The sequence below is a fragment of the Dermatophagoides pteronyssinus genome, unplaced genomic scaffold (assembly GCF_027571235.1).
Source record: "Dermatophagoides pteronyssinus isolate colony J.1.1.1.1 unplaced genomic scaffold, Derpt_VIB-CSIC_2022.12 sq0027, whole genome shotgun sequence".
In the NCBI taxonomy this organism is placed as follows: domain Eukaryota; kingdom Metazoa; phylum Arthropoda; class Arachnida; order Sarcoptiformes; family Pyroglyphidae; genus Dermatophagoides; species Dermatophagoides pteronyssinus.
The window spans coordinates 127010-147985 of record NW_027461551.1 but is presented as its reverse complement, the minus strand read 5'-3'; the positions used below and the strand labels follow the sequence as shown (position 1 = coordinate 147985).

The 20976-nt window shown below is 32.0% G+C and overlaps 7 protein-coding genes across 8 annotated transcripts; 4 read left to right on the top strand and 3 right to left on the bottom strand.

Annotated features, from left to right (window-relative positions):
- Window positions 1-1673: 1673 nt before the first annotated feature.
- LOC113793820 (uncharacterized) lies at window positions 1674-2936 on the top strand. Its single transcript, XM_027343891.2, has 3 exons — window positions 1674-1996; window positions 2067-2125; window positions 2219-2936. Exons 1-3 carry the CDS (start codon window positions 1820-1822, stop codon window positions 2319-2321), a joined length of 339 nt encoding a protein of 112 aa, XP_027199692.1. The 5' UTR covers window positions 1674-1819; the 3' UTR covers window positions 2322-2936.
- Window positions 2937-6433: 3497 nt separating this feature from the next.
- On the top strand, window positions 6434-7473 carry LOC113793818 (uncharacterized). 2 transcript variants are annotated; one of them, XM_027343890.2, is made up of 3 exons: window positions 6434-6773; window positions 6839-6903; window positions 6986-7473. In XM_027343890.2, exons 1-3 carry the CDS (start codon window positions 6600-6602, stop codon window positions 7107-7109), a joined length of 363 nt encoding a protein of 120 aa, XP_027199691.1. In that variant the 5' UTR covers window positions 6434-6599; the 3' UTR covers window positions 7110-7473. The 2 variants fall into 2 exon arrangements, with proteins under 2 accessions (XP_027199691.1, XP_027199690.1); XM_027343889.2 differs by having other exon boundaries at window positions 6438-6773; window positions 6983-7473.
- Window positions 7474-8781: 1308 nt separating this feature from the next.
- LOC113793817 (uncharacterized) lies at window positions 8782-10463 on the top strand. The gene is made up of 3 exons (XM_027343888.2): window positions 8782-9086; window positions 9154-9218; window positions 9288-10463. Exons 1-3 carry the CDS (start codon window positions 8898-8900, stop codon window positions 9424-9426), a joined length of 393 nt encoding a protein of 130 aa, XP_027199689.1. The 5' UTR covers window positions 8782-8897; the 3' UTR covers window positions 9427-10463.
- A 603-nt stretch (window positions 10464-11066) lies between these two features.
- Window positions 11067-13658, bottom strand: LOC142644795 (uncharacterized). The gene has a single exon (XM_075823371.1). It carries the CDS (start codon window positions 13545-13547, stop codon window positions 11250-11252), a length of 2298 nt encoding a protein of 765 aa, XP_075679486.1. The 5' UTR covers window positions 13548-13658; the 3' UTR covers window positions 11067-11249.
- A 178-nt stretch (window positions 13659-13836) lies between these two features.
- On the bottom strand, window positions 13837-16290 carry LOC113793807 (heat shock cognate 71 kDa protein-like). Its single transcript, XM_075823372.1, is given in 3 exon segments — window positions 13837-14477; window positions 14479-14673; window positions 14736-16290. Coding segments are annotated over 3 exon segments (1977 nt in total). The 5' UTR covers window positions 16059-16290; the 3' UTR covers window positions 13837-14018.
- Window positions 16291-16470: 180 nt separating this feature from the next.
- On the bottom strand, window positions 16471-18932 carry LOC113793809 (putative ATP-dependent RNA helicase DDX23). The gene has a single exon (XM_027343879.2). The coding sequence runs from the start codon at window positions 18867-18869 to the stop codon at window positions 16560-16562; it is 2310 nt and encodes a 769-aa protein (XP_027199680.2). The 5' UTR covers window positions 18870-18932; the 3' UTR covers window positions 16471-16559.
- A 75-nt stretch (window positions 18933-19007) lies between these two features.
- emei (transmembrane protein 161-like emei) lies at window positions 19008-20976 on the top strand. Its single transcript, XM_027343880.2, has 4 exons — window positions 19008-19179; window positions 19239-19339; window positions 19401-20291; window positions 20345-20976. The coding sequence occupies exons 1-4, from the start codon at window positions 19177-19179 to the stop codon at window positions 20910-20912; spliced, it is 1563 nt and encodes a 520-aa protein (XP_027199681.1). The 5' UTR covers window positions 19008-19176; the 3' UTR covers window positions 20913-20976.

Here is a 20976-nt window from a genome sequence, read left to right as displayed (position 1 = left end):
ATCATGATGAAATTTCCTTGTCAAAAAAAAATCTTTCCAGAAATGTTGAGAAAATTCCCCAAATTTTTTTGTTGTAAACATTTTCTCATTTGATGACAAATTGACAAAACAAACATCTTTATCACATTTAATGATGATTATCATTTTGTTTGTTAGAAAAAAAGTAACCATGAACTTGGAATTTGATTTCTTTCTTCTTTACATGCACACTTGTTTTCCTTGAATCCTTTTTTACTTCTTTGTAAACAAACAGACAAAGAAAAGAAAACATTTGATTTGTATACGAAAAAGTGATTTAGATTTTGTTTTAATTTAGTGTTTAATCAAAAAATTGAAACAAAACAAAAAACACAAATAATTAGCCAACGGCCAACAACATCTTATGGAGAAAAAGAGAGAGATTATATAATTGGGGAGTGGGGATGGAAAAACCAAAAATGTAATGTTTTTTTGATGTTTGATCCAAATTCATTTAACCTTGACTTTGTTTTTTTTTGTTGTTGTTTTCAACGATTTTTTCGTTAAATTGTGTCGATTTTTGTTTTTCGCGTGTTTTTTTTTTTTGTTCATTTGTTTGACTAACATTGAAGAACAAACAAACAAACTAGCTAAGTGAGAATATTAATTTTGTAATGATGATTATGTAACATCTTTTCACCATCATCAACATTAGTTTTTTCGGGTTTTCTTTTGTTATGTTTCTCCGTTTGATTCCGGGAACAAATACGGGAAATGCGACAAAACTTTTTTCGTTTATGGCAAATATTTACCCGGCAAAAGAGAAAGAAATTGATTTGGTCACCTTGTTTTTTCGATCATTTGTTTCCGGTGATTCGATTCGTGATGATGACAATGATGGTAATGGTTGTCAAGGACACCCGGTAGACAATTTACATCCACCATTTCCATTTATTCATATTTTGCTCTATTAAAACAATTATTATGATGATGATGCTGATGGGCCAAAAGGCCAACCAAATGATAATTTACAAATTATTATTATTATTATTATTATTATTATCATTATTATTCCAATTTTTCTGTTCCTCATTACATACATAACATGAACATATTGCTAAGGTAATTGATTTTCGTTGAAAAATTTATTAATGGAATTATGGTCATCACCATAAAGAAATTTAAACATCAATAACGCAGAGAGTAAGAAAGAGAAAGAATGATTTGAAACGAGAAGAGGAGGGGGAAAGGCCCAATAAAAAAAACAATGTCAAAAATTTTGAAACACGAGCTTTTCGTGAAGGGGAGGAAAAAACAAGCGCAAAAATGTTACAATCAAACATCAGCACCATGCATACATTATTCAAACAAACAAAAAAACCACCTATTTAGAGTCGTCTACTATTGCGGTATATTTTAGAATCACTAGGCAAAAATAATGAAAATGAAAAGAGCCCATCTTTACAATATTTTTCCCATTAATTTCTTCGTCTTGAAACAAAACAAAACACTGAAAATTTTCTCAATAAACAAAATTTTCTTTTCTTTTACATACATTCTGTTGCTGCTGATATTATGTATGTGGTGTCAATATGTTCCACAAATTTACAGTGTGTGTGTTCGGCCTCGATTGATCATAATAATGTTGTGTGTGAAATGAATCCACCACAGTCATCCATATATAAAGCACGTTCTATTTGGCGAATCACGAATATTATGATGATAACAAATCTTGAATCTTAGATTTTTCAAAAAAATTTTATTTTTTCGGTTTTGATTATTCATTATCAGTGTGATTATTTTGTTTTCAATTGTTTCAAGTGTGTTGTTTCAACAAAAAAATTCCTAAAAAGCAAACAAAATGAAATCGATAAATAAACATTCAATATTGGCCATCATATTTGCCACCCTAATGTTTACATCAATGTTTATCGTAGATGTTGAAGCGGGAAAAAAGAAAAAAATTCTTGCCGCATTATTACTTGGTGCAGCATTAGCTGCTAAACCAAAAATTCTACCAATTCCACTTCCCATACCGGTATGTTATTTTTTATGGCTTTCTTCTTGTCTCAAATTTAAATGTTTTATTCTTATTACCGTTTTTCTAGATTCCAGTCAAAGAAGAACATAAAAAATATGTACCAGTTCCACAACCTTATCCTATTTAGTAAGTAAAAATTTATTTTTGTTTGGAACTGCTGTTTGTTCCATCTAACGGATTTTAATCGTACTAATTATGTTTTTTTCAAAAAAAAATCAGTGTTGAAAAAAGTTACCACGGCGGATATGGTGGTGGTTATGGCGGGGGCTATGATGATGGGTATTATGGCGGCGGAGGTGGTTATGATGGCGGTTATTATTAAGTTTAACCCGAAAATTTTTAATTGTGAAAAAACATTGATCGTTTTCATCATCATCGTTATCATCATCATTCATTCATTCATCTCGTTAAGCATCTCGGTTACATTGAATTGTTTTTGTATTTGACATCGAAATCTCAATCATCCATTCATCGAATCATTAAATCATTATTGTGTAGCGTTTGAATCATTCATTCATCATTCATCATGTCAGAACCCATTTTGTTGCCGTTTTTGATTTTTCCTAATTCCTTTTAATTGTCTTTCGTGATCAGGATAGATCATTGTGCATTTGTATATCATTACTTACCATAAAAACCCACCAAATCCAATCACACTCACACATTTACATTCAAACAAACAAAATTCCTACTTAAAACCAATCAATTTCCAATAGATTTTCATATAAATCGATTGAACATAGTGAAAAAATATATGTCAAAACCACCAAAAAAATTAAAAAAACAGAAACAGAAAAAACCCTAGTCTGTCAAATTCCCCAAACATGTCCAAATTCATATCTGTGTGTTGTATATGTGTTTACCTCATGATTACATTTTTAAAATTTAAATTTTTTTTCAAAATAAATAAAAATATTGCACATCATTTAAGAAATTATCACACGGTGGTGGTGTATGGAGGTTTATTTTTATCAATTTAAAATCATAAAATTGATTATCATCATCATCATCGGTACTGATCTGATCTGATATAATCCAATCTGGGCAAAGAAATTTCTTTCCCGAAATAATTTAAAATTTTGCTTGAAATTGATGGCAAAATTAATTTTACGGGAAAAAATAAAACTGACTTGAATCACAAAATTTCAAGTGAATTATCATTGCCACAGAAAAACAATTTAAAATCATATTTCTACGTTTGAATATTGCTATGGACAAAACAAACAAACAATGAATTCATTTTTTCAGTAACAAATTGATTCTTCAACCGAAAAAATGATGAATGATTTTTTTGCCCAGTTGGATGTTTGCTGAATATCAACCCAAAAAACTAAACAAATTTATCAATTGTTTTTGTCGAAAACAAACAGACTTTTTTGTTTGTTTCAAAAACAAAAAATTCGTTTCCTGTCATCGAAAAAAATGATAATCATCATTAACAATAACAATCAGATCAGTTTCGGACATGGCAAGAAAATCAATTGTTTCATAATAAATCAAAACAAATGATGATTAACCCAGGTGAAGAGAAATTAAAAAATGAAACTTTTAACAAATGTTTCATCATTTTTTTAATCCAAATAATGATCCAAACACACAAAATAACAATAATCAATCAACAAATCAGGAACCAATAACCAATGATGATGATGCTGATGATCTTATTTATTTATTTATTTTTTACTGATATCGATATTTGAAATATAAATCCTGAACAAAAAGTATCGATATAATCGATATAATTATATCCTGTTTATCCTGATTTATTTTGTTTTTGCTTTCATCATTATCATCATCATCCTATTATCAGTGATCAAATCAAATTTTTTTTGTTTTGTTTTATGCTTTTCTATCCAATCAATCGATCGATCGATCGATTGATCAATCTAATCAACTTGATACATATTTATTTTGTTGTTGTTGTTGACTTCCTTTTGTTGTTGTTGGACGTTGTCTTAATAACCAAACCTGATGATGATGATGATGACAAAATTTGATTGTTTTTTCCCGATTTTTCCTTTTCGTTTTGTATTTCATCAGAAATTAATTAATAATTAATAACCGACCAACTGACAACAACAACAAAGGAAAATTGATCTAGATTTTTTATCAATTTTTTCATTCATTCATTCATTATCGATTGTAATCAAGAAAAAAAAATTGAAAGTTTTCATTTCAATACTGATGATGACCATGATCAATCAATGTGAATATTACCATAATCAGAATATTTTAATGGCCACACACACTAACAGATATCTTTCCGTATTTGATCGGAGGAAAAAAAATGCAGAAAGTGTAGAAAAATTGATTTTTCTCATTACGAAATTTCAACGTAACAGAAAAAATCTTGTTTATCAAACGGAAATGAATGTTTCATCCATTTATTCATTTTCACCTTTTTTTTCCAAAGTCAAATTGAATAAGTCAGGTAGTTCATTATAATGATCAACATTTATTTTGTTTTTCCGTGAAACGAGTGCATCAAATCAAAATATAAAAAACGAAACAAAACAAAATATATATCAATATAACAGGCAGAAGCAAAATTTCATTGATAAAGTTATTCACGTTATCAAATTCAGATGATGATGATGATACAGGCCATGGCCTAGCCTAAAACATCATCATCATCATCTGAATTTTTTGACTTGTTTTTTTCGCCAGTGTTTATAAGATGATGAAAGTGAAACTGTGAATCACTCTAAATAAGCGTCAATAATTTTTCTGATTTTCTAATCAGAAAAAAGAAATCATCCAGTATCGACTTGTCCAGTCGTTGGTCACGAGATAATGTTTTTCATCGTTGTAGTTTTCATTAATTAATTAATTTTTTTTGATTATAATCATTGGGCAGACAAAAAACGATAATTGATATTTGGATCGATAACATCGATATAAAAAAAAGCAGAAAGATCCGGTTCCGATACAATTTTTTTCCCCATTAGCCATAATTATTTGAGGAAAATGAAAAAAAATCAATGATTATTTTATGTAACAAAAAAAAAGAGAAAATTCAATTAATCTTTTTGGTTGGTTGTTATCATCCGAGAAAAAAACTTGAACGATAAAAAAAAGGAAAACGAAATTAAGCAGAAAACCTGTAAACATCACACACTGGACTGGACTGGACATTAATGGCCAGTGGCGACGAAAATTAGCCAGCCAAAAAAAAAAAAAAAATAAAATATCGTAATAACTGATTGATCATAAAGCTGATCATGATGACGGAAGTAAATTCAACAACAACAACATCCAAAAAACAAGATCAAATCAAATCAATAATCAAACCGATAACATGGATAATGATGAAATACTTTACTTTAGTTTAGTTATCATTTCATAATGAAATGTTGTTGAAGTTTGAAAAAGACAATTTTAAAGACATTATTACAGATCATTTTTGATGGTTTAAAAAAATAATTAATTAATAATCATCAGGTGTGCAAAGTTAAATTCATGAATGTCACGTGCGTCGTATGCATCCCTTTTTTTCTGTTTTTAAATTAGACATAAAATATGTCACAGTTGTTGTTGGCGAAAAGTGAAATTTTTTTTCACTTCAACAACAAAAAATGGACTTTACAGAATGATTTAAAGATGCTAATGATAATCAGGATCAGGATGATGATGATAATGTTTTCATTTCAAACATTTTTTCTTTCATTCATTTCCTTAGTTTTTTCTTTTACTTGTTTTGTTCGTTGAAATGAAAAAGTCATAGCCATTGGTCATTTACGGTAGTTTTTGTTTGTGTGTATGTGTGGTGATTGGGTGAAATGTTTAATAATGATAATGCCCTTAAGGGCACATTATTATCATCATCATCATTCATTCATTCATTACATGATTTTTTTGATAGAAACAAAAAATAAAGCACTGCTTTCGGTCATTTGGTTTAGTTTTTGTTTCTTCTAGCATTTAATATAATTACATAATCATCATCATCAACATTTTCTCTTTTTGTTTCGTAAATGATATGACCGGATATCAAAAAATTTGAATCAAAAAATAAGAAAAAAAGATTGCATCGTTTTCATCCGCGATTTCACTGTTGATAGATATCTTTGGGAACAACCTTACAAAGATCAACCATCATCATTTACCTGGACATAGGTAGAGGAACACAGTGGATCCAGATCAAACACTAAACACTGAAAAATGCTAATTTGGATGATTTTGTTTTCTCATTTTGTTTTCTAGAAGAGTGATACTTGAAAACAAATGAAAGTGAAAGAAAGAGTAAATGAATGAATGAGAAAATAATGTTGAGAAAGCAAGAGTTTTTTCTTTTGCAAAAAACATCCTTCCACATTACGCCTTCCTTCCTTTCATCTTCCTTTATTTTTTGCTGAAATAATTGATGCGGACAGGTAACATCAACAGCTGCCTGTGACTGACCATTACTATAAAAACAAACTGTATCGATCGACAAATGATTCAACATTTTTAATAATAATCAAAACCATCATCCAATTCGATTCGAAAATTTTTGGTTTGTTTGTGTTGTTGTTTTTTCAGGTGTTTTCTGTGTTCGTTCGTTTGTTTCATTTAGTGTTTTGAGATTTTCGAATCGATAAAATTCAATAAATAAATAAAAATGAAATTCATTCATAGTTTTGCTATTGTGTTTACCTGTTTGGTAATGGCCACCATGTTTTTTGGTCCACCTGCACCAGTTGAAGCAAAAAAGAAAAAATTATTAACAGCAATTTTATTGGGTGCTTTGTTGGGTTCGAAACAAAAATTGATGCCTTTACCACTTCCATTGCCGGTTAGTGATTTGAAAAAAACAAAAGTTTGATCAATTTTTTCATGTAAATTTTCTTAATAAAATAGATTCCATTGCCAATCAAACATGAAAAAGTTATTCCATATCCAGAACCATATCATTATCCAGTTTAGTAAGTATTTTCTTCTGGCAATATTTCCTGGAACAAAAAAAGTATAATTTAATTTAATTTTCCAAAAAACTTTTTATAGTAGCGGTGGTTATGAACATGGTGGAGGTTATGGCGGTGGTGGCTATGGAGGTGGTGATCATTATGCTGCTGCAAGTGGTTATATGCCACAATATGCACTTCCACCACAAGGTTATCGTCCATACTAAATAGAGAAAATCTTCAATTTTTAAATCCTGAAAATTTTGATTTTTTTTGAATTGATATCCACGGTGCCCACATAATCATCATTATCATTGTTATTGTTGTTGCGGTTTTATTTCTGGATCGGAAGCTGGTTTTTTTGATCTTTAATCAAACCCATCGACGACTACCACCAAAATCATCTATGTCATTACCATCATCATTCATTCATCAAAAAACATTGTCTTTGTCGTTGTCAAAAGCAAAAAAAAAAATGGTCCATAGTCTTGAACGGGAAAAAGTTGTCATCGTCGTTGTCGTTGTCCAAAAGTCCCAATATCATCATCATTATCATTATCATCGTTGTCGAAAAGAAAAAAAAGGAAACTTGAGGAAAAGGATTATCATCATCATTATCATCATCACTTTCATCATTCTCATTAAATTACCTCATTAAAATTATTTTTCAACCACAAAAACAATGCAAAATCCCAAATTCATATCATTTTGAAGCAAAAAATCTCTGTTTGATAGCCAGAAAAGCAAAATTCCTTGACATTTTCTTTTATATTTAGGAAACAATTTTACAGAAATTTTTATTTTTGTTAGCATCCAAATTTTCATTGTCATTTTTTCGCTCATCATCATCATCATTAATTCATCATTCGATCATCATCATTTATTTGTATCAAAAAATTTTGATATTTTTTTCTCCAAAAAATTCTGTCCAAAATATGAAAACCTGTAAAATTTTTTCTTTTGTTACATTTTTTAATTTTATTTAATCAAATTTCCAAATACAATTTGTCAATATTTATTTATTTTTCCTATAAAATTCAATTTCAAATTTAAATTCATTTTTTTAAAAGCAAAAAAATTGCGTTCGGTTTTTTAGTTTTTGAGTTTGAATATTACGATATGGAGATAGAGATAGGAAATTGAATTGTTGATCAAACACTATCGATCATTATCATAACTATCCGATGATTTTTTTCGATACCAAAACAAAATTTGAAATTTGACTAGGGAAAAATATTTTTTTAAAAAAGAAAATTCCAGAGGAAAAAAATTTATGGAAATATTTCTAAAACTTGAAAAAATCATTATGAAAATTAATCAATTAAACCGATTTTTGATTTAACAAACAAATAACAAAAAATTGATAATTGATACACACAATGATATAATGGATTTTTGATGCGGAACCCAAAGATTTTTTTCCAACTTCTTTTTTTACTACTGGTCATTGATTTTTTTTACTGTAAAAGGTGGAAAAAACTTGCTCTTTAGCCATTTTTTTGAGTGTAGTCAATCAGGCTAAATAATAATTAATCTATGGATTGGAAATTATCATCATCATCATTACCTGGTTTCCGTTTATTTTAATTTTCAATTCAAAATTTCAATTTTTCCCCCCTGAAAACAAAATACAAAAAAAAATTTCCAAAATTTCTCTGCACGTTTTTACCACTGATGATGAGGATGTTATGCTAAGAATGAATGAAAAAATTGAAATTTAGAGAGAAACCGATTGATGCTACTGGATAATTTCTTCATTTTTTTTTGTGGAAAAAGGAGACAAGAAAATTATACTGGAGACGACAACAACAACAAGAAGTGTCTCTACACCAATGTTCCTGGAAAAAATTTGTTTTTCTCATATAAAAACACGATCCCAAATCAATTGGTTTTTCATATTAGTTTTCGTTTTGTTTGTTTGTTGCCGATTTCGGTGTGTCACGGTGTTACAATTTTTCAAAAAAGTGCTGTTTTTTAAGACTAAAAAATTTAAAACCAAACCAAAACCAAAAAAAATGAAATACCTTCATACATTTTCAATAATGTTCGTCTGTTTAATAGCAGCGATCATAATGTTGGTACCAAATGATCAACAATATCAAGTTGAAGCAGCTAAATTGAAGAAAAAAATATTGATTCCATTATTGTTGGGTGTCTTATTGGCCAGTAAAGAAAAATTTAAACCATTGCCATTGCCTATTCCGGTATGTTTCATTTCATTTCATGTTGCATCATTGATCAAATGAATTTTTGTTGTTTTTTGTACTCTAGATTCCATTGCCAATCAAAGATGAAAAAGTTATCCCATATCCAGAACCATATCATTATCCAGTTTAGTAAGTAGCAAAAAAAAATTTATTTTTTGAAAAATGTGAAAAAATTCCGACATTTTCCAAAAATTTCAGCGTCGATCATGGTTATGGAGGTGGTCACGGTTACGGTGGCGGCGGTGGTGGTCATGGAGATTATGCTGCTTCCGGTAGTAATCATATGCCACAGTATGCAATGCCACCACCAATGCATGGCGGTGGACGACCATATTAAACAACAACAAAAAAAACCCATCTAAATTCACTTAGCGACCTGAAGAAAAACTCTGATATTCTGTCAATAGCTTTCTGGTGTGGCTAGCTAGCGAAAATTTGTGAAGCTGGTATTCACATTTATATTTGCAATGCGTCACAGAATCTATCTATAAACAAACCGCACACAAAATTTTCCCTTTTAAAGCTCTCTCTCTTTTTTGCTCACATTCTAATCACATTCGACCAAAATAATCGGCCACAATCATCATCATCAGCATCATTACCTGATAGTATCATCATTATCATTATCATCTCTCATACCTCATCACCAATCACCAATCATCATTATCATCATCATCAATTATCACCGAATCTCATCAAATCGTGTCCATAATACTACAAAAATACGTTTTTCAATTGTCATTTTCGTGTATTTTTTCCCCTATTATTATTTATTTATTTCACCAAAAAACATCAATCAATGTTCTTTGTCTAAAATTCTCTGTCCAAAAAATTCTCTGTCCAACCGTCAATGTTAACGACAAACAAACAAACCAAAAACAATCACATTTTTAGTCATTCTCTTTATTGTTCCAAAAAATTTTTCAAAATTTCAAAAATTCGTCCATCACTTTTTTCTGTCCATTCATTGTTCACATTTGTTTTGTTCATCTTTGATTTCAAAACTGCACCTAGATTCTGGCCATGATTCCATTTCAATTTTTTTCCTATTTTTGCAAAAACAAACCAAAAAAAAATCATAAAAACTTAAAAAATAAATTAAAATTTTTCAAACAAACAACCAAAATATGAAAAAAATCGATCCAGTTTTAATAAATCAATAATGAATGAATGAAAGGTGAAGTTAGGCAAACAAGTTGAAACAGGAAATGTACCAAAACATCATTATCGTTTTTTTAATTTCGATGATTTTCGTTCGATTAAATGCAAGTTTCTTTTTGATCCAAATTTCATCATGGACATCAACATCGAATCAGTGGAAAAAGCAAGCTAATCTTTAATTCAAACTAAATAAATATATTATTATTATTATTATTATTTCCCGATGGTCAAACTTCCTTGTTTTTTTTTGTTTTTCGTTGAAAATTGCAAACGATATTTGCAACAACAACTAAATATCATCAGCTAAGCAAAGTTGCCTGGATTATATGGTGGCCATTCGGAAATAATGGCCAAAAGCATCATAGCCTCACCCATCAATGGCTGATATGGGGAGATTGTTGTCGATTACACCATCATCAAACTATCAATGTTCATTCATACGGTTGAAATCGATCGTTTTAATTTAATGAACAAAATCATTGACCTAATCATAGTGATGGATGATTAAAATCAATCCAGGAAAATCCAGGAAAAAATTGATCATTTTCCATTTGAAAATATTTGATCCATTCTTCAATTATGATTATAGCAGTGAACAAGTTTTGGTCAAAATACTCGCAACGCAAAAAATTATCGGGTTTTTCCACTTAATCCAATTATTATTATCCATCAATTTTAGACATTAAATCCAGCAAATGGATGTTGAAGAAAAGAGAGACGGACATACATACTTAGAGGCTATCGATACAATCGATTGTCACGATACTTATATACTGAATCGATTTCAAATTGATCAATTTGAAAAGAAAAGAAAACTGATTTTGTTTTAATCTTTTATTAAAATTCAGTAAAAAAGAGTAAATCATGATTGAAATTATCATTATTATTATAGATTATACAAACAAACAAACAAAATAGCAATCGATAATATCCTGCTGTTGCATTATCACCAAAATATCATATATTTACATAAGAGAGTAGAAATAGTTTCATTCATATTTATTTATCCGAATCTTTTTTCGAATCTTTACTACGCGATGATGATGATGATGATTTGGATTTGGATTTACTTGATGAATGTGATGTTGTTGCTGTCGATGAACGATGTGATGATTTATGATCCGATTCATGTTTTGATGATCGATTTTTCGATGATGATGATGATTCTTTATGATCATTTCGATCCGAACGATCTCTATGATCTTTATCCCTACGACTTGATGATGATGATGAGCTCGGGTTGATGATGGCAGCAGCCGTATTAGCCGTTGTAGACGAATCCCGATCTCGATTATTTCGAGTATGACGATGTGAAGATGATGTTGTTGTTGATGAACTTGATTCATGTTGGCTACTACTACGATCACGTGATCTTTCACGACTTCTTTCTTTTCTTCGTTCTGAATCTCGTTCTCGTTCTCTGTCTCGATCCCGGTCACCTCTTTCTCTATCTTTTTCTCTTTCCCGTTCTCGATCTCGTTCATTACGGTCTCTGTCTCGATCTCGATCAGAATAATGATCCCATTCTCTTGATGATGAATAATTTGAAGACGATTGATGATTACGTGAAGATGATGGTTGAAAACGATCACCACCACTGGATCGATCATCATAATCTCGATCGGAACTTTGTCCACCACCACTCCCACTACTTCGACCATAAGCTCGAGATGATCGTGTATCATAATCATCATAATCCGATCTCGAACGTTTATGGCTTCGATCATCATAATCTTGATCATAAGATGATGATCCACGTTGATCGGATGGATGTGGTAGAATACCTGAGCCAGGTGGTGGTGGATATGGACGAAAATCTGCACTACTAAATGGTGGTGGCAAACCGCCAGGATGCGTTGGTACATTCGGTCCTAATGGTGGTAAAATTCCAAGCGGTGGTACTGGTACAGGTGGTGGACGCATCGAAGGTGGCGGAAATACATGCGGATCTACTGGTCCAAATGCAAATGGTGGTGGTGGCAATGGTGGAAACGGAAGATTAGATCGATTTCCAATCACTGATATGGAATTTGGTTCGACCAGACGATCCGGATTCGGTGATGACGATGATGATGATGATGAATTAGAAGATTGTGGTAAATTATTTGAATTCGGTCTTGAACCAAGTAATCCGGTAGCAGATCCAGGTAATGGTGGTAATGGAACTAATGATAATTGCGGTGGACCTTGATGACCACCTACGATAGGCGTCGAACTATTATTGTTACCAAGAATATCGATCGGACCTTTTCGTAAAGTGGTTGCAGACAAATTCGTAGATGAAGATGATGATGATGATGGTAATAACGGAGGCGGCATACAAAGTGAAGATTTTTTCAAATGTGCTTGTTGTGAATTATTGATTGTCAATATAGAATTGGAATATTTATTAGAATTTTCATGGAATGGCTGATCATTCGATTGATTATTTGGCATTGATTTGATCAATGGTTCTCGTTGTTGCTGTTGTTGGTCATTCATCATCATCAATTTTAAACCACCACCAGTACCGTTCGTTTGATTGGTTGCCATTAAATGTGGGGGTAAATGTGTTAGATTCAATGCAGCATTCACATCGAATTGACCATTTTGATTCATGGCACGAATTTTTCGTTGTCGATCACAATAAATTTTCCATGTTTCTTCAGTAAAACCATAGTTAAAATAATCGGTCACATCCGAACCAGGTTTACGCCATGGTTTATCTTCGATTGAATCAAGATTAACATCATATATTTGCATATTATTATAAGTGCCAACAGCATCCATATCCAATGCTGTTTTCGATACATTTTTTGCAGCGGTTGTTGTTGAATTTTGTGCAAATTGTCGACCACCTTTCTGTAGATTTAGATTCAAATAGCCAGATGATTGTGTCAACGGTGTTTTTAAATCAATTTCACCAATAGTTATTTGAACATTATCATCTTCTTCTTCATCAGTTTCATCATCGGTTTCTTGATCATCATCGTTATCATTATTATCGCCACCATCGAACGTACCATTTTCTTTATTTTCCATTCTATTTTGGCTATCATGGTCGTCATCATCGTCATCATCAACTGGTTGCATTTCATTATTATTGATTAATGCATTGAACTTATCATCTTCATCATCACCACCATGTAGATGGCTTTGTATATGTGCCATTTCATCGTCAATATCGGTATTATTATTATTCGATTCGTTTTTGACATTTTCTTCTACTTCTTTCATATCTTCATCATCGGTTCGATCATCACCCTCATCTTCTTCTTCGGTCGAAGATGGATCCACATTAATACGATCAATATTCATAGTGAATTTTGTTTACTGTCAAAAATGAAAATTTAATTTACAAAATTAAAGAAATTATCACCAATAAGCAAAACAAAAAAAAATGCACGCGAGAATGATCATCAATGAGAGAAACATAAAGAAAATGCTACGATAAAGTTAAAATAGCCAAAACGATGATCAATCAGATCAAAATAGTCGTCAGTTCAATTTTATTTGAAAATTTTCAATTTATTAATTAAATACAATAAAAATCAATTGAAAATGAGTAAAAATTTTGTTTTGCCTTGACTAAATTAAACCGACGACATCCAGAATAATTAATTAATTTATCCCATTAACGATATTACAAAAAGACATTATTTTTAAGAGCAAAGAATAAAAAATGAAATTTGTTTTTTCAAATTCACACACACACACACATTTTGTTTTTCAGATATAAAAATGCATTTAGAGGAAGTTCATGAATCAAGACTAACAATCGATGAATTATTAATCCACTTCTTCAATGGTAGGTCCAGATTTACCACCATCACCACCGGCTGAAGCATTACCAGCATCACCACTTCCAGCACCTGGAAATCCGCCAGGGAATCCACCAGGCATACCACCAGCACCAGCACCACCGGCTTGTTGATACAATTTCGTAATGATCGGATTGCAAATACCTTCCAATTCTTTACGTTGATGATCGAATTCATCTTTCTCAGCCAAAGCATTAGCATCCAACCATTTGAGCACTTCATCAACTTTGTCAAGAATTTTTTTACGATCTTCTTCCGAAACTTTAGATTTGATTGCTTCTTCATCTAAGGTAGCTTTCATTTGGAAAGCATAACCTTCCAATGAATTTTTGGCTGCAATACGTTCACGTTGTTTATCATCTTCATCTTTATAGGATTCCGCTTCTTTAACCATACGTTCAATATCATCTTTCGATAATCGACCCTTTATCATTTGTAATTGTGATTTTATTCTGTTTGCCGGTACTTTTATCTACGGCCGATACATTCAAAATACCATTAGCATCAATATCGAATGTAACTTCGATTTGTGGAACACCTCGTGGAGCCGGTGGTATACCAGTTAATTCAAATTTACCCAATAAATTGTTATCTTTGGTCATGGCACGTTCACCTTCATAGACCTATAAGAGAATTATAAATTAGAGTTCATTTGACCATTTTCAAAATTATCAAACAGACTTACCTGAATCAAAACACCGGGCTGATTATCAGCATAAGTTGTGAATGTTTGTGTTTGTTTCGTCGGAATGGTAGTGTTGCGCTTGATCAATGCGGTCATCACACCACCAGCAGTTTCAATACCCAAAGATAATGGAGCTACATCAAGAAGCAAAAGATCTTGTACATTTTCAGATTGATCACCATTAAGGATAGCAGCCTGTACAGCAGCTCCATAGGCAACAGCTTCATCCGGATTGATCGATTTGTTCAATTCTTTGCCATTGAAAAAATCTTGCAATAATTTTTGAATTTTTGGGATACGAGTTGAACCACCGACCAATACGATTTCATTGATTTGTGATTTATCCAATTTAGCATCACGAAGTGATTTTTCCACTGGATCCAATGTTGAACGAAATAAATCGGCACACAATTCTTCAAAACGAGCACGAGTTATAGTTGAATAGAAATCGATACCTTCAAACAATGAATCGATTTCGATCGATGCCTGTGTTGATGAAGATAATGTTCGCTTGGCACGTTCGCATGCTGTACGAAGACGACGAAGTGCACGTTTATTGCTGGTCAAATCTTTTTTATGTTTTCGTTTGAATTCCTGAACAAAATGATTGACCATACGATTATCGAAATCTTCACCGCCTAGATGAGTATCACCGGCTGTTGATTTTACTTCGAAAATTCCTTCTTCAATGGTCAATATGGATACATCAAATGTACCACCGCCAAGATCGAAAATCAATACGTTTTGTTCGCCTTTGGCTTTTTTGTCCAAACCATAAGCAATAGCGGCAGCAGTTGGTTCATTGATAATACGTAAAACATTTAGACCAGCAATTGTACCAGCATCTTTAGTTGCTTGACGTTGAGAGTCATTGAAATAAGCTGGAACGGTGATTACAGCACTGGTAATTGTTTTGCCCAAATAAGCTTCAGCAATTTCCTTCATTTTGGTCAAAACCATTGATGAAATCTCTTCAGGGAAGAACTTCTTTGTTTCACCTTTATATTCGACCTGAATTTTAGGTTTTCCACCTTCATTGACGACAGTGAATGGCCAATGTTTCATATCGGCTTGTACGGTGGCATCATCGAATCGTCTACCAATCAAACGTTTAGCATCAAAAACGGTATTACTTGGATTCATGGCCACTTGACTTTTGGCCGCATCACCAATCAAACGTTCGGTATCGGTAAATCCCACATACGATGGTGTGGTTCGATTACCTTGTTCATTAGCAATTATTTCAACTTTACCATGTTGAAATACACCGACACATGAATAGGTTGTACCAAGATCAATACCGATTGCTGGTGTTTTTGCCATTTTTTTGTTTAATTTTATTGAAAATATCGGTTATTCAAATTTGATGAATTTGAAAAAAACACAAGTACAAAAGAACCACAAACAAAAAGTGATGATAATTTAAATTTGAAAAAAATGCAAAGTCGAATTGAATTTGAAGCGCTAAATTGAAATGAAAAGAAACGAAACGAATCGAACAATAGACTGAACAATGTTTTACTTAATTTCAATCGGTGTGGCTTATAACCCCTGCATTGCTCGCTTGGTTTGCCGGTTTTCGAACATTATTAATGCGCATGTATGTTAACTGGAATTTTCTCGAATTTTCTATCCATTCATGCACACACTGAATGAACGTTGATAAAACAATATTGAAAAAAAATGATACGCATGCGTCAATCGATAGTGATAGTGATGAACATTGACATCGATGTTTTCGATTGTTTAAAATGAAAAATTTGAAATTTATTTTTTTTCAAATGAAAATGAAAATATGAAAAAATTGAAAATGAATGAAAAATTCTACATAAGAATTTCTTTTTTCTTCTGTACAACAGTGCCTGGTTTATGCTGTGCTTCCGGATGATTCATCAATTCAGGTGGACATGTTGAAACTGGACTTTGTAGCAATAATTGTTTAAGATCATAGAATAAACTACTGTCATCTTTGGTTACTAATGAAATAGCTTGACCGTGACGACCAGCACGTCCAGTACGACCAATACGATGTGTATAATCTTCGATTGTTTTAGCCATATCATAATTTATTACTAATGATACATTCTGGATATCGATACCACGACCAGCAACATCAGTTGCAACAAGAATATCTTTCGATCCACTTTTCAATGATGCTAATGCATATTCACGTTGTTCTTGTCCTTTACCACCGTGTAATGTACAGGCATTGAAACCATATTTTTCCAAACTTTTTGCCAAAACATCGGCACCTTTTTTCTGATTAACAAATATAATGACTGGTGGTTCGACACCAGCTTGTAATATTTCAATTAATTTACGTCGTTTTTCACCTTCGCTAACCATATAGACAATTTGTTCAGTACGTTCCGTTGGTTTACCGACCGAACCAATATAAACAGTAGCAGGACGACGTAAATATGAACGAGCTAAACGCTCAATTGCCGGTGGCATTGTTGCGGTAAACATGACTGTTTGTCGATAACGATTACCGGTTGCCATTCTAGCCATCAGTTTATCACCATCTTCAGCATCATCTGTATCTGGTTTCAGATTAGTGACGGGCATAAAATCTAAAATTTTCTGTACATCCGGTTCAAAGCCCATATCAATCATACGATCAGCTTCATCCAATACAATATATGTACAACGTGAAAGAACCAAATAACGATTTTCCAGCACATCAATCAAACGACCAGGGGTAGCGATAACAATTTCAACACCCATACGTACACGAAAACCTTGATCCTCTCGAGAAATACCACCAATAATGGCTACAGTACGTATATCTAATGCTGTTGCGAATTTCATTGTTTCTTCTTCAATTTGTTGTGCTAATTCACGTGTTGGTGCCAATATTATTGCATATGGACCTTGATCAATTTCTTCTTGTCGTGTTATTTTCGGCAATGATGTTATCCAAACTAATAATGGAATCAAGAATGCAAGCGTTTTACCTGAACCAGTTTCAGCCACACCAATTATATCACGATTCTGTAACCCTATTGGTATGGCTTGTCTTTGAATTGGCGTTGGTTCTTTATAACCACATTTAGCAATAATATCCATTATTGCTTTTGGCAGACCATTAATTTCATCCCAACTACGTACTGGATTTGGTATTCGACCACCTTTAATCGTTATATTGAAATCTTCACGGAATATACGCCAATCACGTTCAGTCATTTCTGATAATAATTTCTGTGTCCAATGACGATCATCCCATAATTGTTTTTCCTCACGGTGTTTAACTTTTTTCAAACGATTTTCTTCCTGTCGTTTTTCCACTTCTGATCGTCGTTTTTCCAATAATTCACCATAAAATTTTGATTGTTCTTTGCGTTGTTCTTTTGGATCGATACCGCCTAAATGACCACGGCCGAAAAATTGTATGGTATGGCGATCCTGATAAAGACGATTATAATCGATGGATGTATCTTCAGTTGCATCCCAATCGAATACAAATTTTCGTTCATTCAATTTACGTGAACGACGTTTCTTTTTAATAATGCCCAAATATCGTTCTTTGATTACTTCTTCTTCTTTTTCTTTCAATTTACCCGATTGAAGTTGACGATCATTATCATCATCACCACCATGACCATCTTCATCACCAATGCGACCTGAACGATGATAACCATCTCGATCATAACGTCCTGAACTGCCTGCAGCATTTCGATCTGATATTCTTTCTCGTTCGCGATTATCACGTCGACGATCACGGTCACGTTCTCGACGACGATCTCGATCTCGTTCACGATCACGATCTCTTTCGGAACGTAATGTTGATTTTGCTTCATCCATAAATTGCATTCGACGACGACGTTCTTCATCTTGTTGCCGCCTTTTTTCGGCAATTTCCTCTTGTCGTCTTCGTATTGCTTCTTGTTCACGTTGTTCTTTCGTTAGGAATACTGGTTTTGATTTAGCTTCTTCTTCTTTAATCAATTTTGATTTAATTTCTTCCAACGAAAGTGGTTCTTTTTCTTTTCGCCGTTTTTCGGCAGCCAATTTCAATATAGTTTCTTCGTCTAATTCATCATCATCATCATTGTCATCATCAATATCATTGGAATCAGATAATTTGGAACGCTTTGTTGCTGGAATATCATCACCATTCATAGTTGTAGCCATTTTGTTGTTTTAATGTTTTTCAATGTTGACAACAGATCATTTCAGAAAAATTAAAACAGAATTTGTCAAATTCTACACCAAAAGGTTCATGGTGGATGAAAATAGCCAATATTGAAACGACCCGAATATTGAAAATATTGTGCCGAAAAAACACATTGTGTGCGTTCGCTTTAGTGTATTCTTCATGGTAATTTTATCATTTTCAATCGTGGCCTAGATTCTAAAATTCTCATCATCCATGGATTAATTGATATCATTTTCCTTGATTAGTTGCTAAAATTTTCATGTGAATTTTCTTCTTTAAATAATGGTAAGATTTTATTCATAATTTTAAAATCTTCTCAATTTCTTTACTGAAAATATAAACAGGCTGTATTCGGTTTTCAATTATTGCTCACTATAATTGTTCTAAGTATTTTGAATAAACTTTCTCCAAAATATTCATTTGCGAGATGGATATTAACAAAAGGGTTTGTTTTAGTTTTTTTAAATTTTGATTTCAAAAAATTCTAATTTTTTCCCATAATTCAGTGGCCTTATTCGTTATCTGCATCCGACAAACGAACAGCTCAAACAAGCGATACAACAATCAAAAAATGATGAACTCCAGCAACAACAATCGATAACGGGTAAAAATTCCAATTCCATCAATCAAAACAATCACCATCAACGAAAAAATTATCGTAAAAATCGTCGTAATCATCATCAAGAAGAACATACAAAACCGGAAACATTTTATGTTCCGAAAGATTTACGATTAATGCTCGATTCTGAACCATTAACACTGTTCAATCTGGTTCAATTGCCTTATTATAATGAACTTCAATGGTTGATTGATTTTTCAATCAGTACTGTTTTGGTTTATTTTCTAACCGAATCATATTATACATTCATTCGTAATGGTATGAATGATGAATATAACCTGAGTATTGTTTGGTGCCTTCTGTCATTAGGTTTTGTAATGAAAATTCTTTGCTCAATAACGGCCACTTATTTTCGAGGGGAAGAATCAATCGGTGAACGCTCGATTTGTATTGTTTGTTTTTGTATTTATCTTTTAGTCGCCATGATTATATTGATTGCCGATGAAGAAACATTAGAATTTGGTTTGTTGGATGCTTATAGAAATTTTTCTACAAATGCTTATCATTTACTACAAACACAAGGTGTTATTGAAAATGCATATGGTCCTAGTTCATTTTTGATGATAAAATTTTGGCTGGCAATCATTTGTGGTTTGATTGGTGCATTATTTGCATTTCCTGGTCTACGTATTGCCCAAATGCATTTTGATTCATTAGTCTATTCAAAGGGAAATCAATTTCTGACGATAATGTTGCATTTATCATTTGTATCACCCTTATTTATTTGTTTAGCGTGGATTAAACCTGTTGCACGTTATTATTTTGTCGAAAAAAATTCGTAAGTAACTTGATTTGCATTTTTCCTTTATTCTCAATAATTTCTTTCAACAGAATATCATCAACAACATTTGAAAGTGGTCGTCTAATATTAATATTAGCCATATTAATGTTACGATTTTGTTTATTTCGTCATTATCTACAATCATATCTAAATATTGCTCCACAAAAAATTAGTTATCTACGCAAACAAACAGGGAAAATAACCAATATCGATATACAGAAATTAATCGCACGTGTTGGACATTATCTAAGTGTTGCATCATTACAATATTTAACACCATTATTACTGTGTTTGTTTTTAGCATTGTTAACAAAATCAACCGGTGATTATCGTTGGACTGGAACACTGTGGTTATCAACGAATGAATCAACACTGATGGATAATGATACAATGATTGTAGACAATACTAATAATACTAGTCATTTAAATTCAACGACCATTACAAATGAAGATAAAACAGCTGAAGATGTTGCTAGATTAGCATTAACATTGTTGCGTGATGTGTTCAATCCAATTGTTTTACGTGGTTTTATGGGCTTTCTACTTTGGTGGACATGTTCATGTTGGTTTTTTACCAGTGTTGTTGGTTTTATTTATAATAATTATTTTAGAATTTGAATTTGTCAATTTTCTGACTTTGTGATTGATCAATTTGAAAATTAATTAAAAATGTTTAAAATTC

Bases quoted from the DNA above. Each gene is read 5' to 3' on its own strand.
- LOC113793820 (XM_027343891.2), top strand. From the start codon at position 1,820: ATGAAATCGATAAATAAACATTCAATATTGGCCATCATATTTGCCACC. The intron at 1,997-2,066 runs GTATGTTATTTT...CCGTTTTTCTAG, and splicing joins CAATTCCACTTCCCATACCG to ATTCCAGTCAAAGAAGAACA. The intron at 2,126-2,218 runs GTAAGTAAAAAT...AAAAAAAATCAG, and splicing joins CCACAACCTTATCCTATTTA to TGTTGAAAAAAGTTACCACG.
- LOC113793818 (XM_027343889.2), top strand. From the start codon at position 6,600: ATGAAATTCATTCATAGTTTTGCTATTGTGTTTACCTGTTTGGTAATG. The intron at 6,774-6,838 runs GTTAGTGATTTG...TTAATAAAATAG, and splicing joins CTTTACCACTTCCATTGCCG to ATTCCATTGCCAATCAAACA. The intron at 6,904-6,982 runs GTAAGTATTTTC...AACTTTTTATAG, and splicing joins CCATATCATTATCCAGTTTA to TAGCGGTGGTTATGAACATG.
- LOC113793817 (XM_027343888.2), top strand. From the start codon at position 8,898: ATGAAATACCTTCATACATTTTCAATAATGTTCGTCTGTTTAATAGCA. The intron at 9,087-9,153 runs GTATGTTTCATT...TTTGTACTCTAG, and splicing joins CATTGCCATTGCCTATTCCG to ATTCCATTGCCAATCAAAGA. The intron at 9,219-9,287 runs GTAAGTAGCAAA...CAAAAATTTCAG, and splicing joins CCATATCATTATCCAGTTTA to CGTCGATCATGGTTATGGAG.
- LOC142644795 (XM_075823371.1), bottom strand. From the start codon at position 13,547: ATGAATATTGATCGTATTAATGTGGATCCATCTTCGACCGAAGAAGAA.
- LOC113793809 (XM_027343879.2), bottom strand. From the start codon at position 18,869: ATGGCTACAACTATGAATGGTGATGATATTCCAGCAACAAAGCGTTCC.
- emei (XM_027343880.2), top strand. The intron at 19,340-19,400 runs GTTTGTTTTAGT...CCCATAATTCAG, and splicing joins AGATGGATATTAACAAAAGG to TGGCCTTATTCGTTATCTGC. The intron at 20,292-20,344 runs GTAAGTAACTTG...TTCTTTCAACAG, and splicing joins TATTTTGTCGAAAAAAATTC to AATATCATCAACAACATTTG.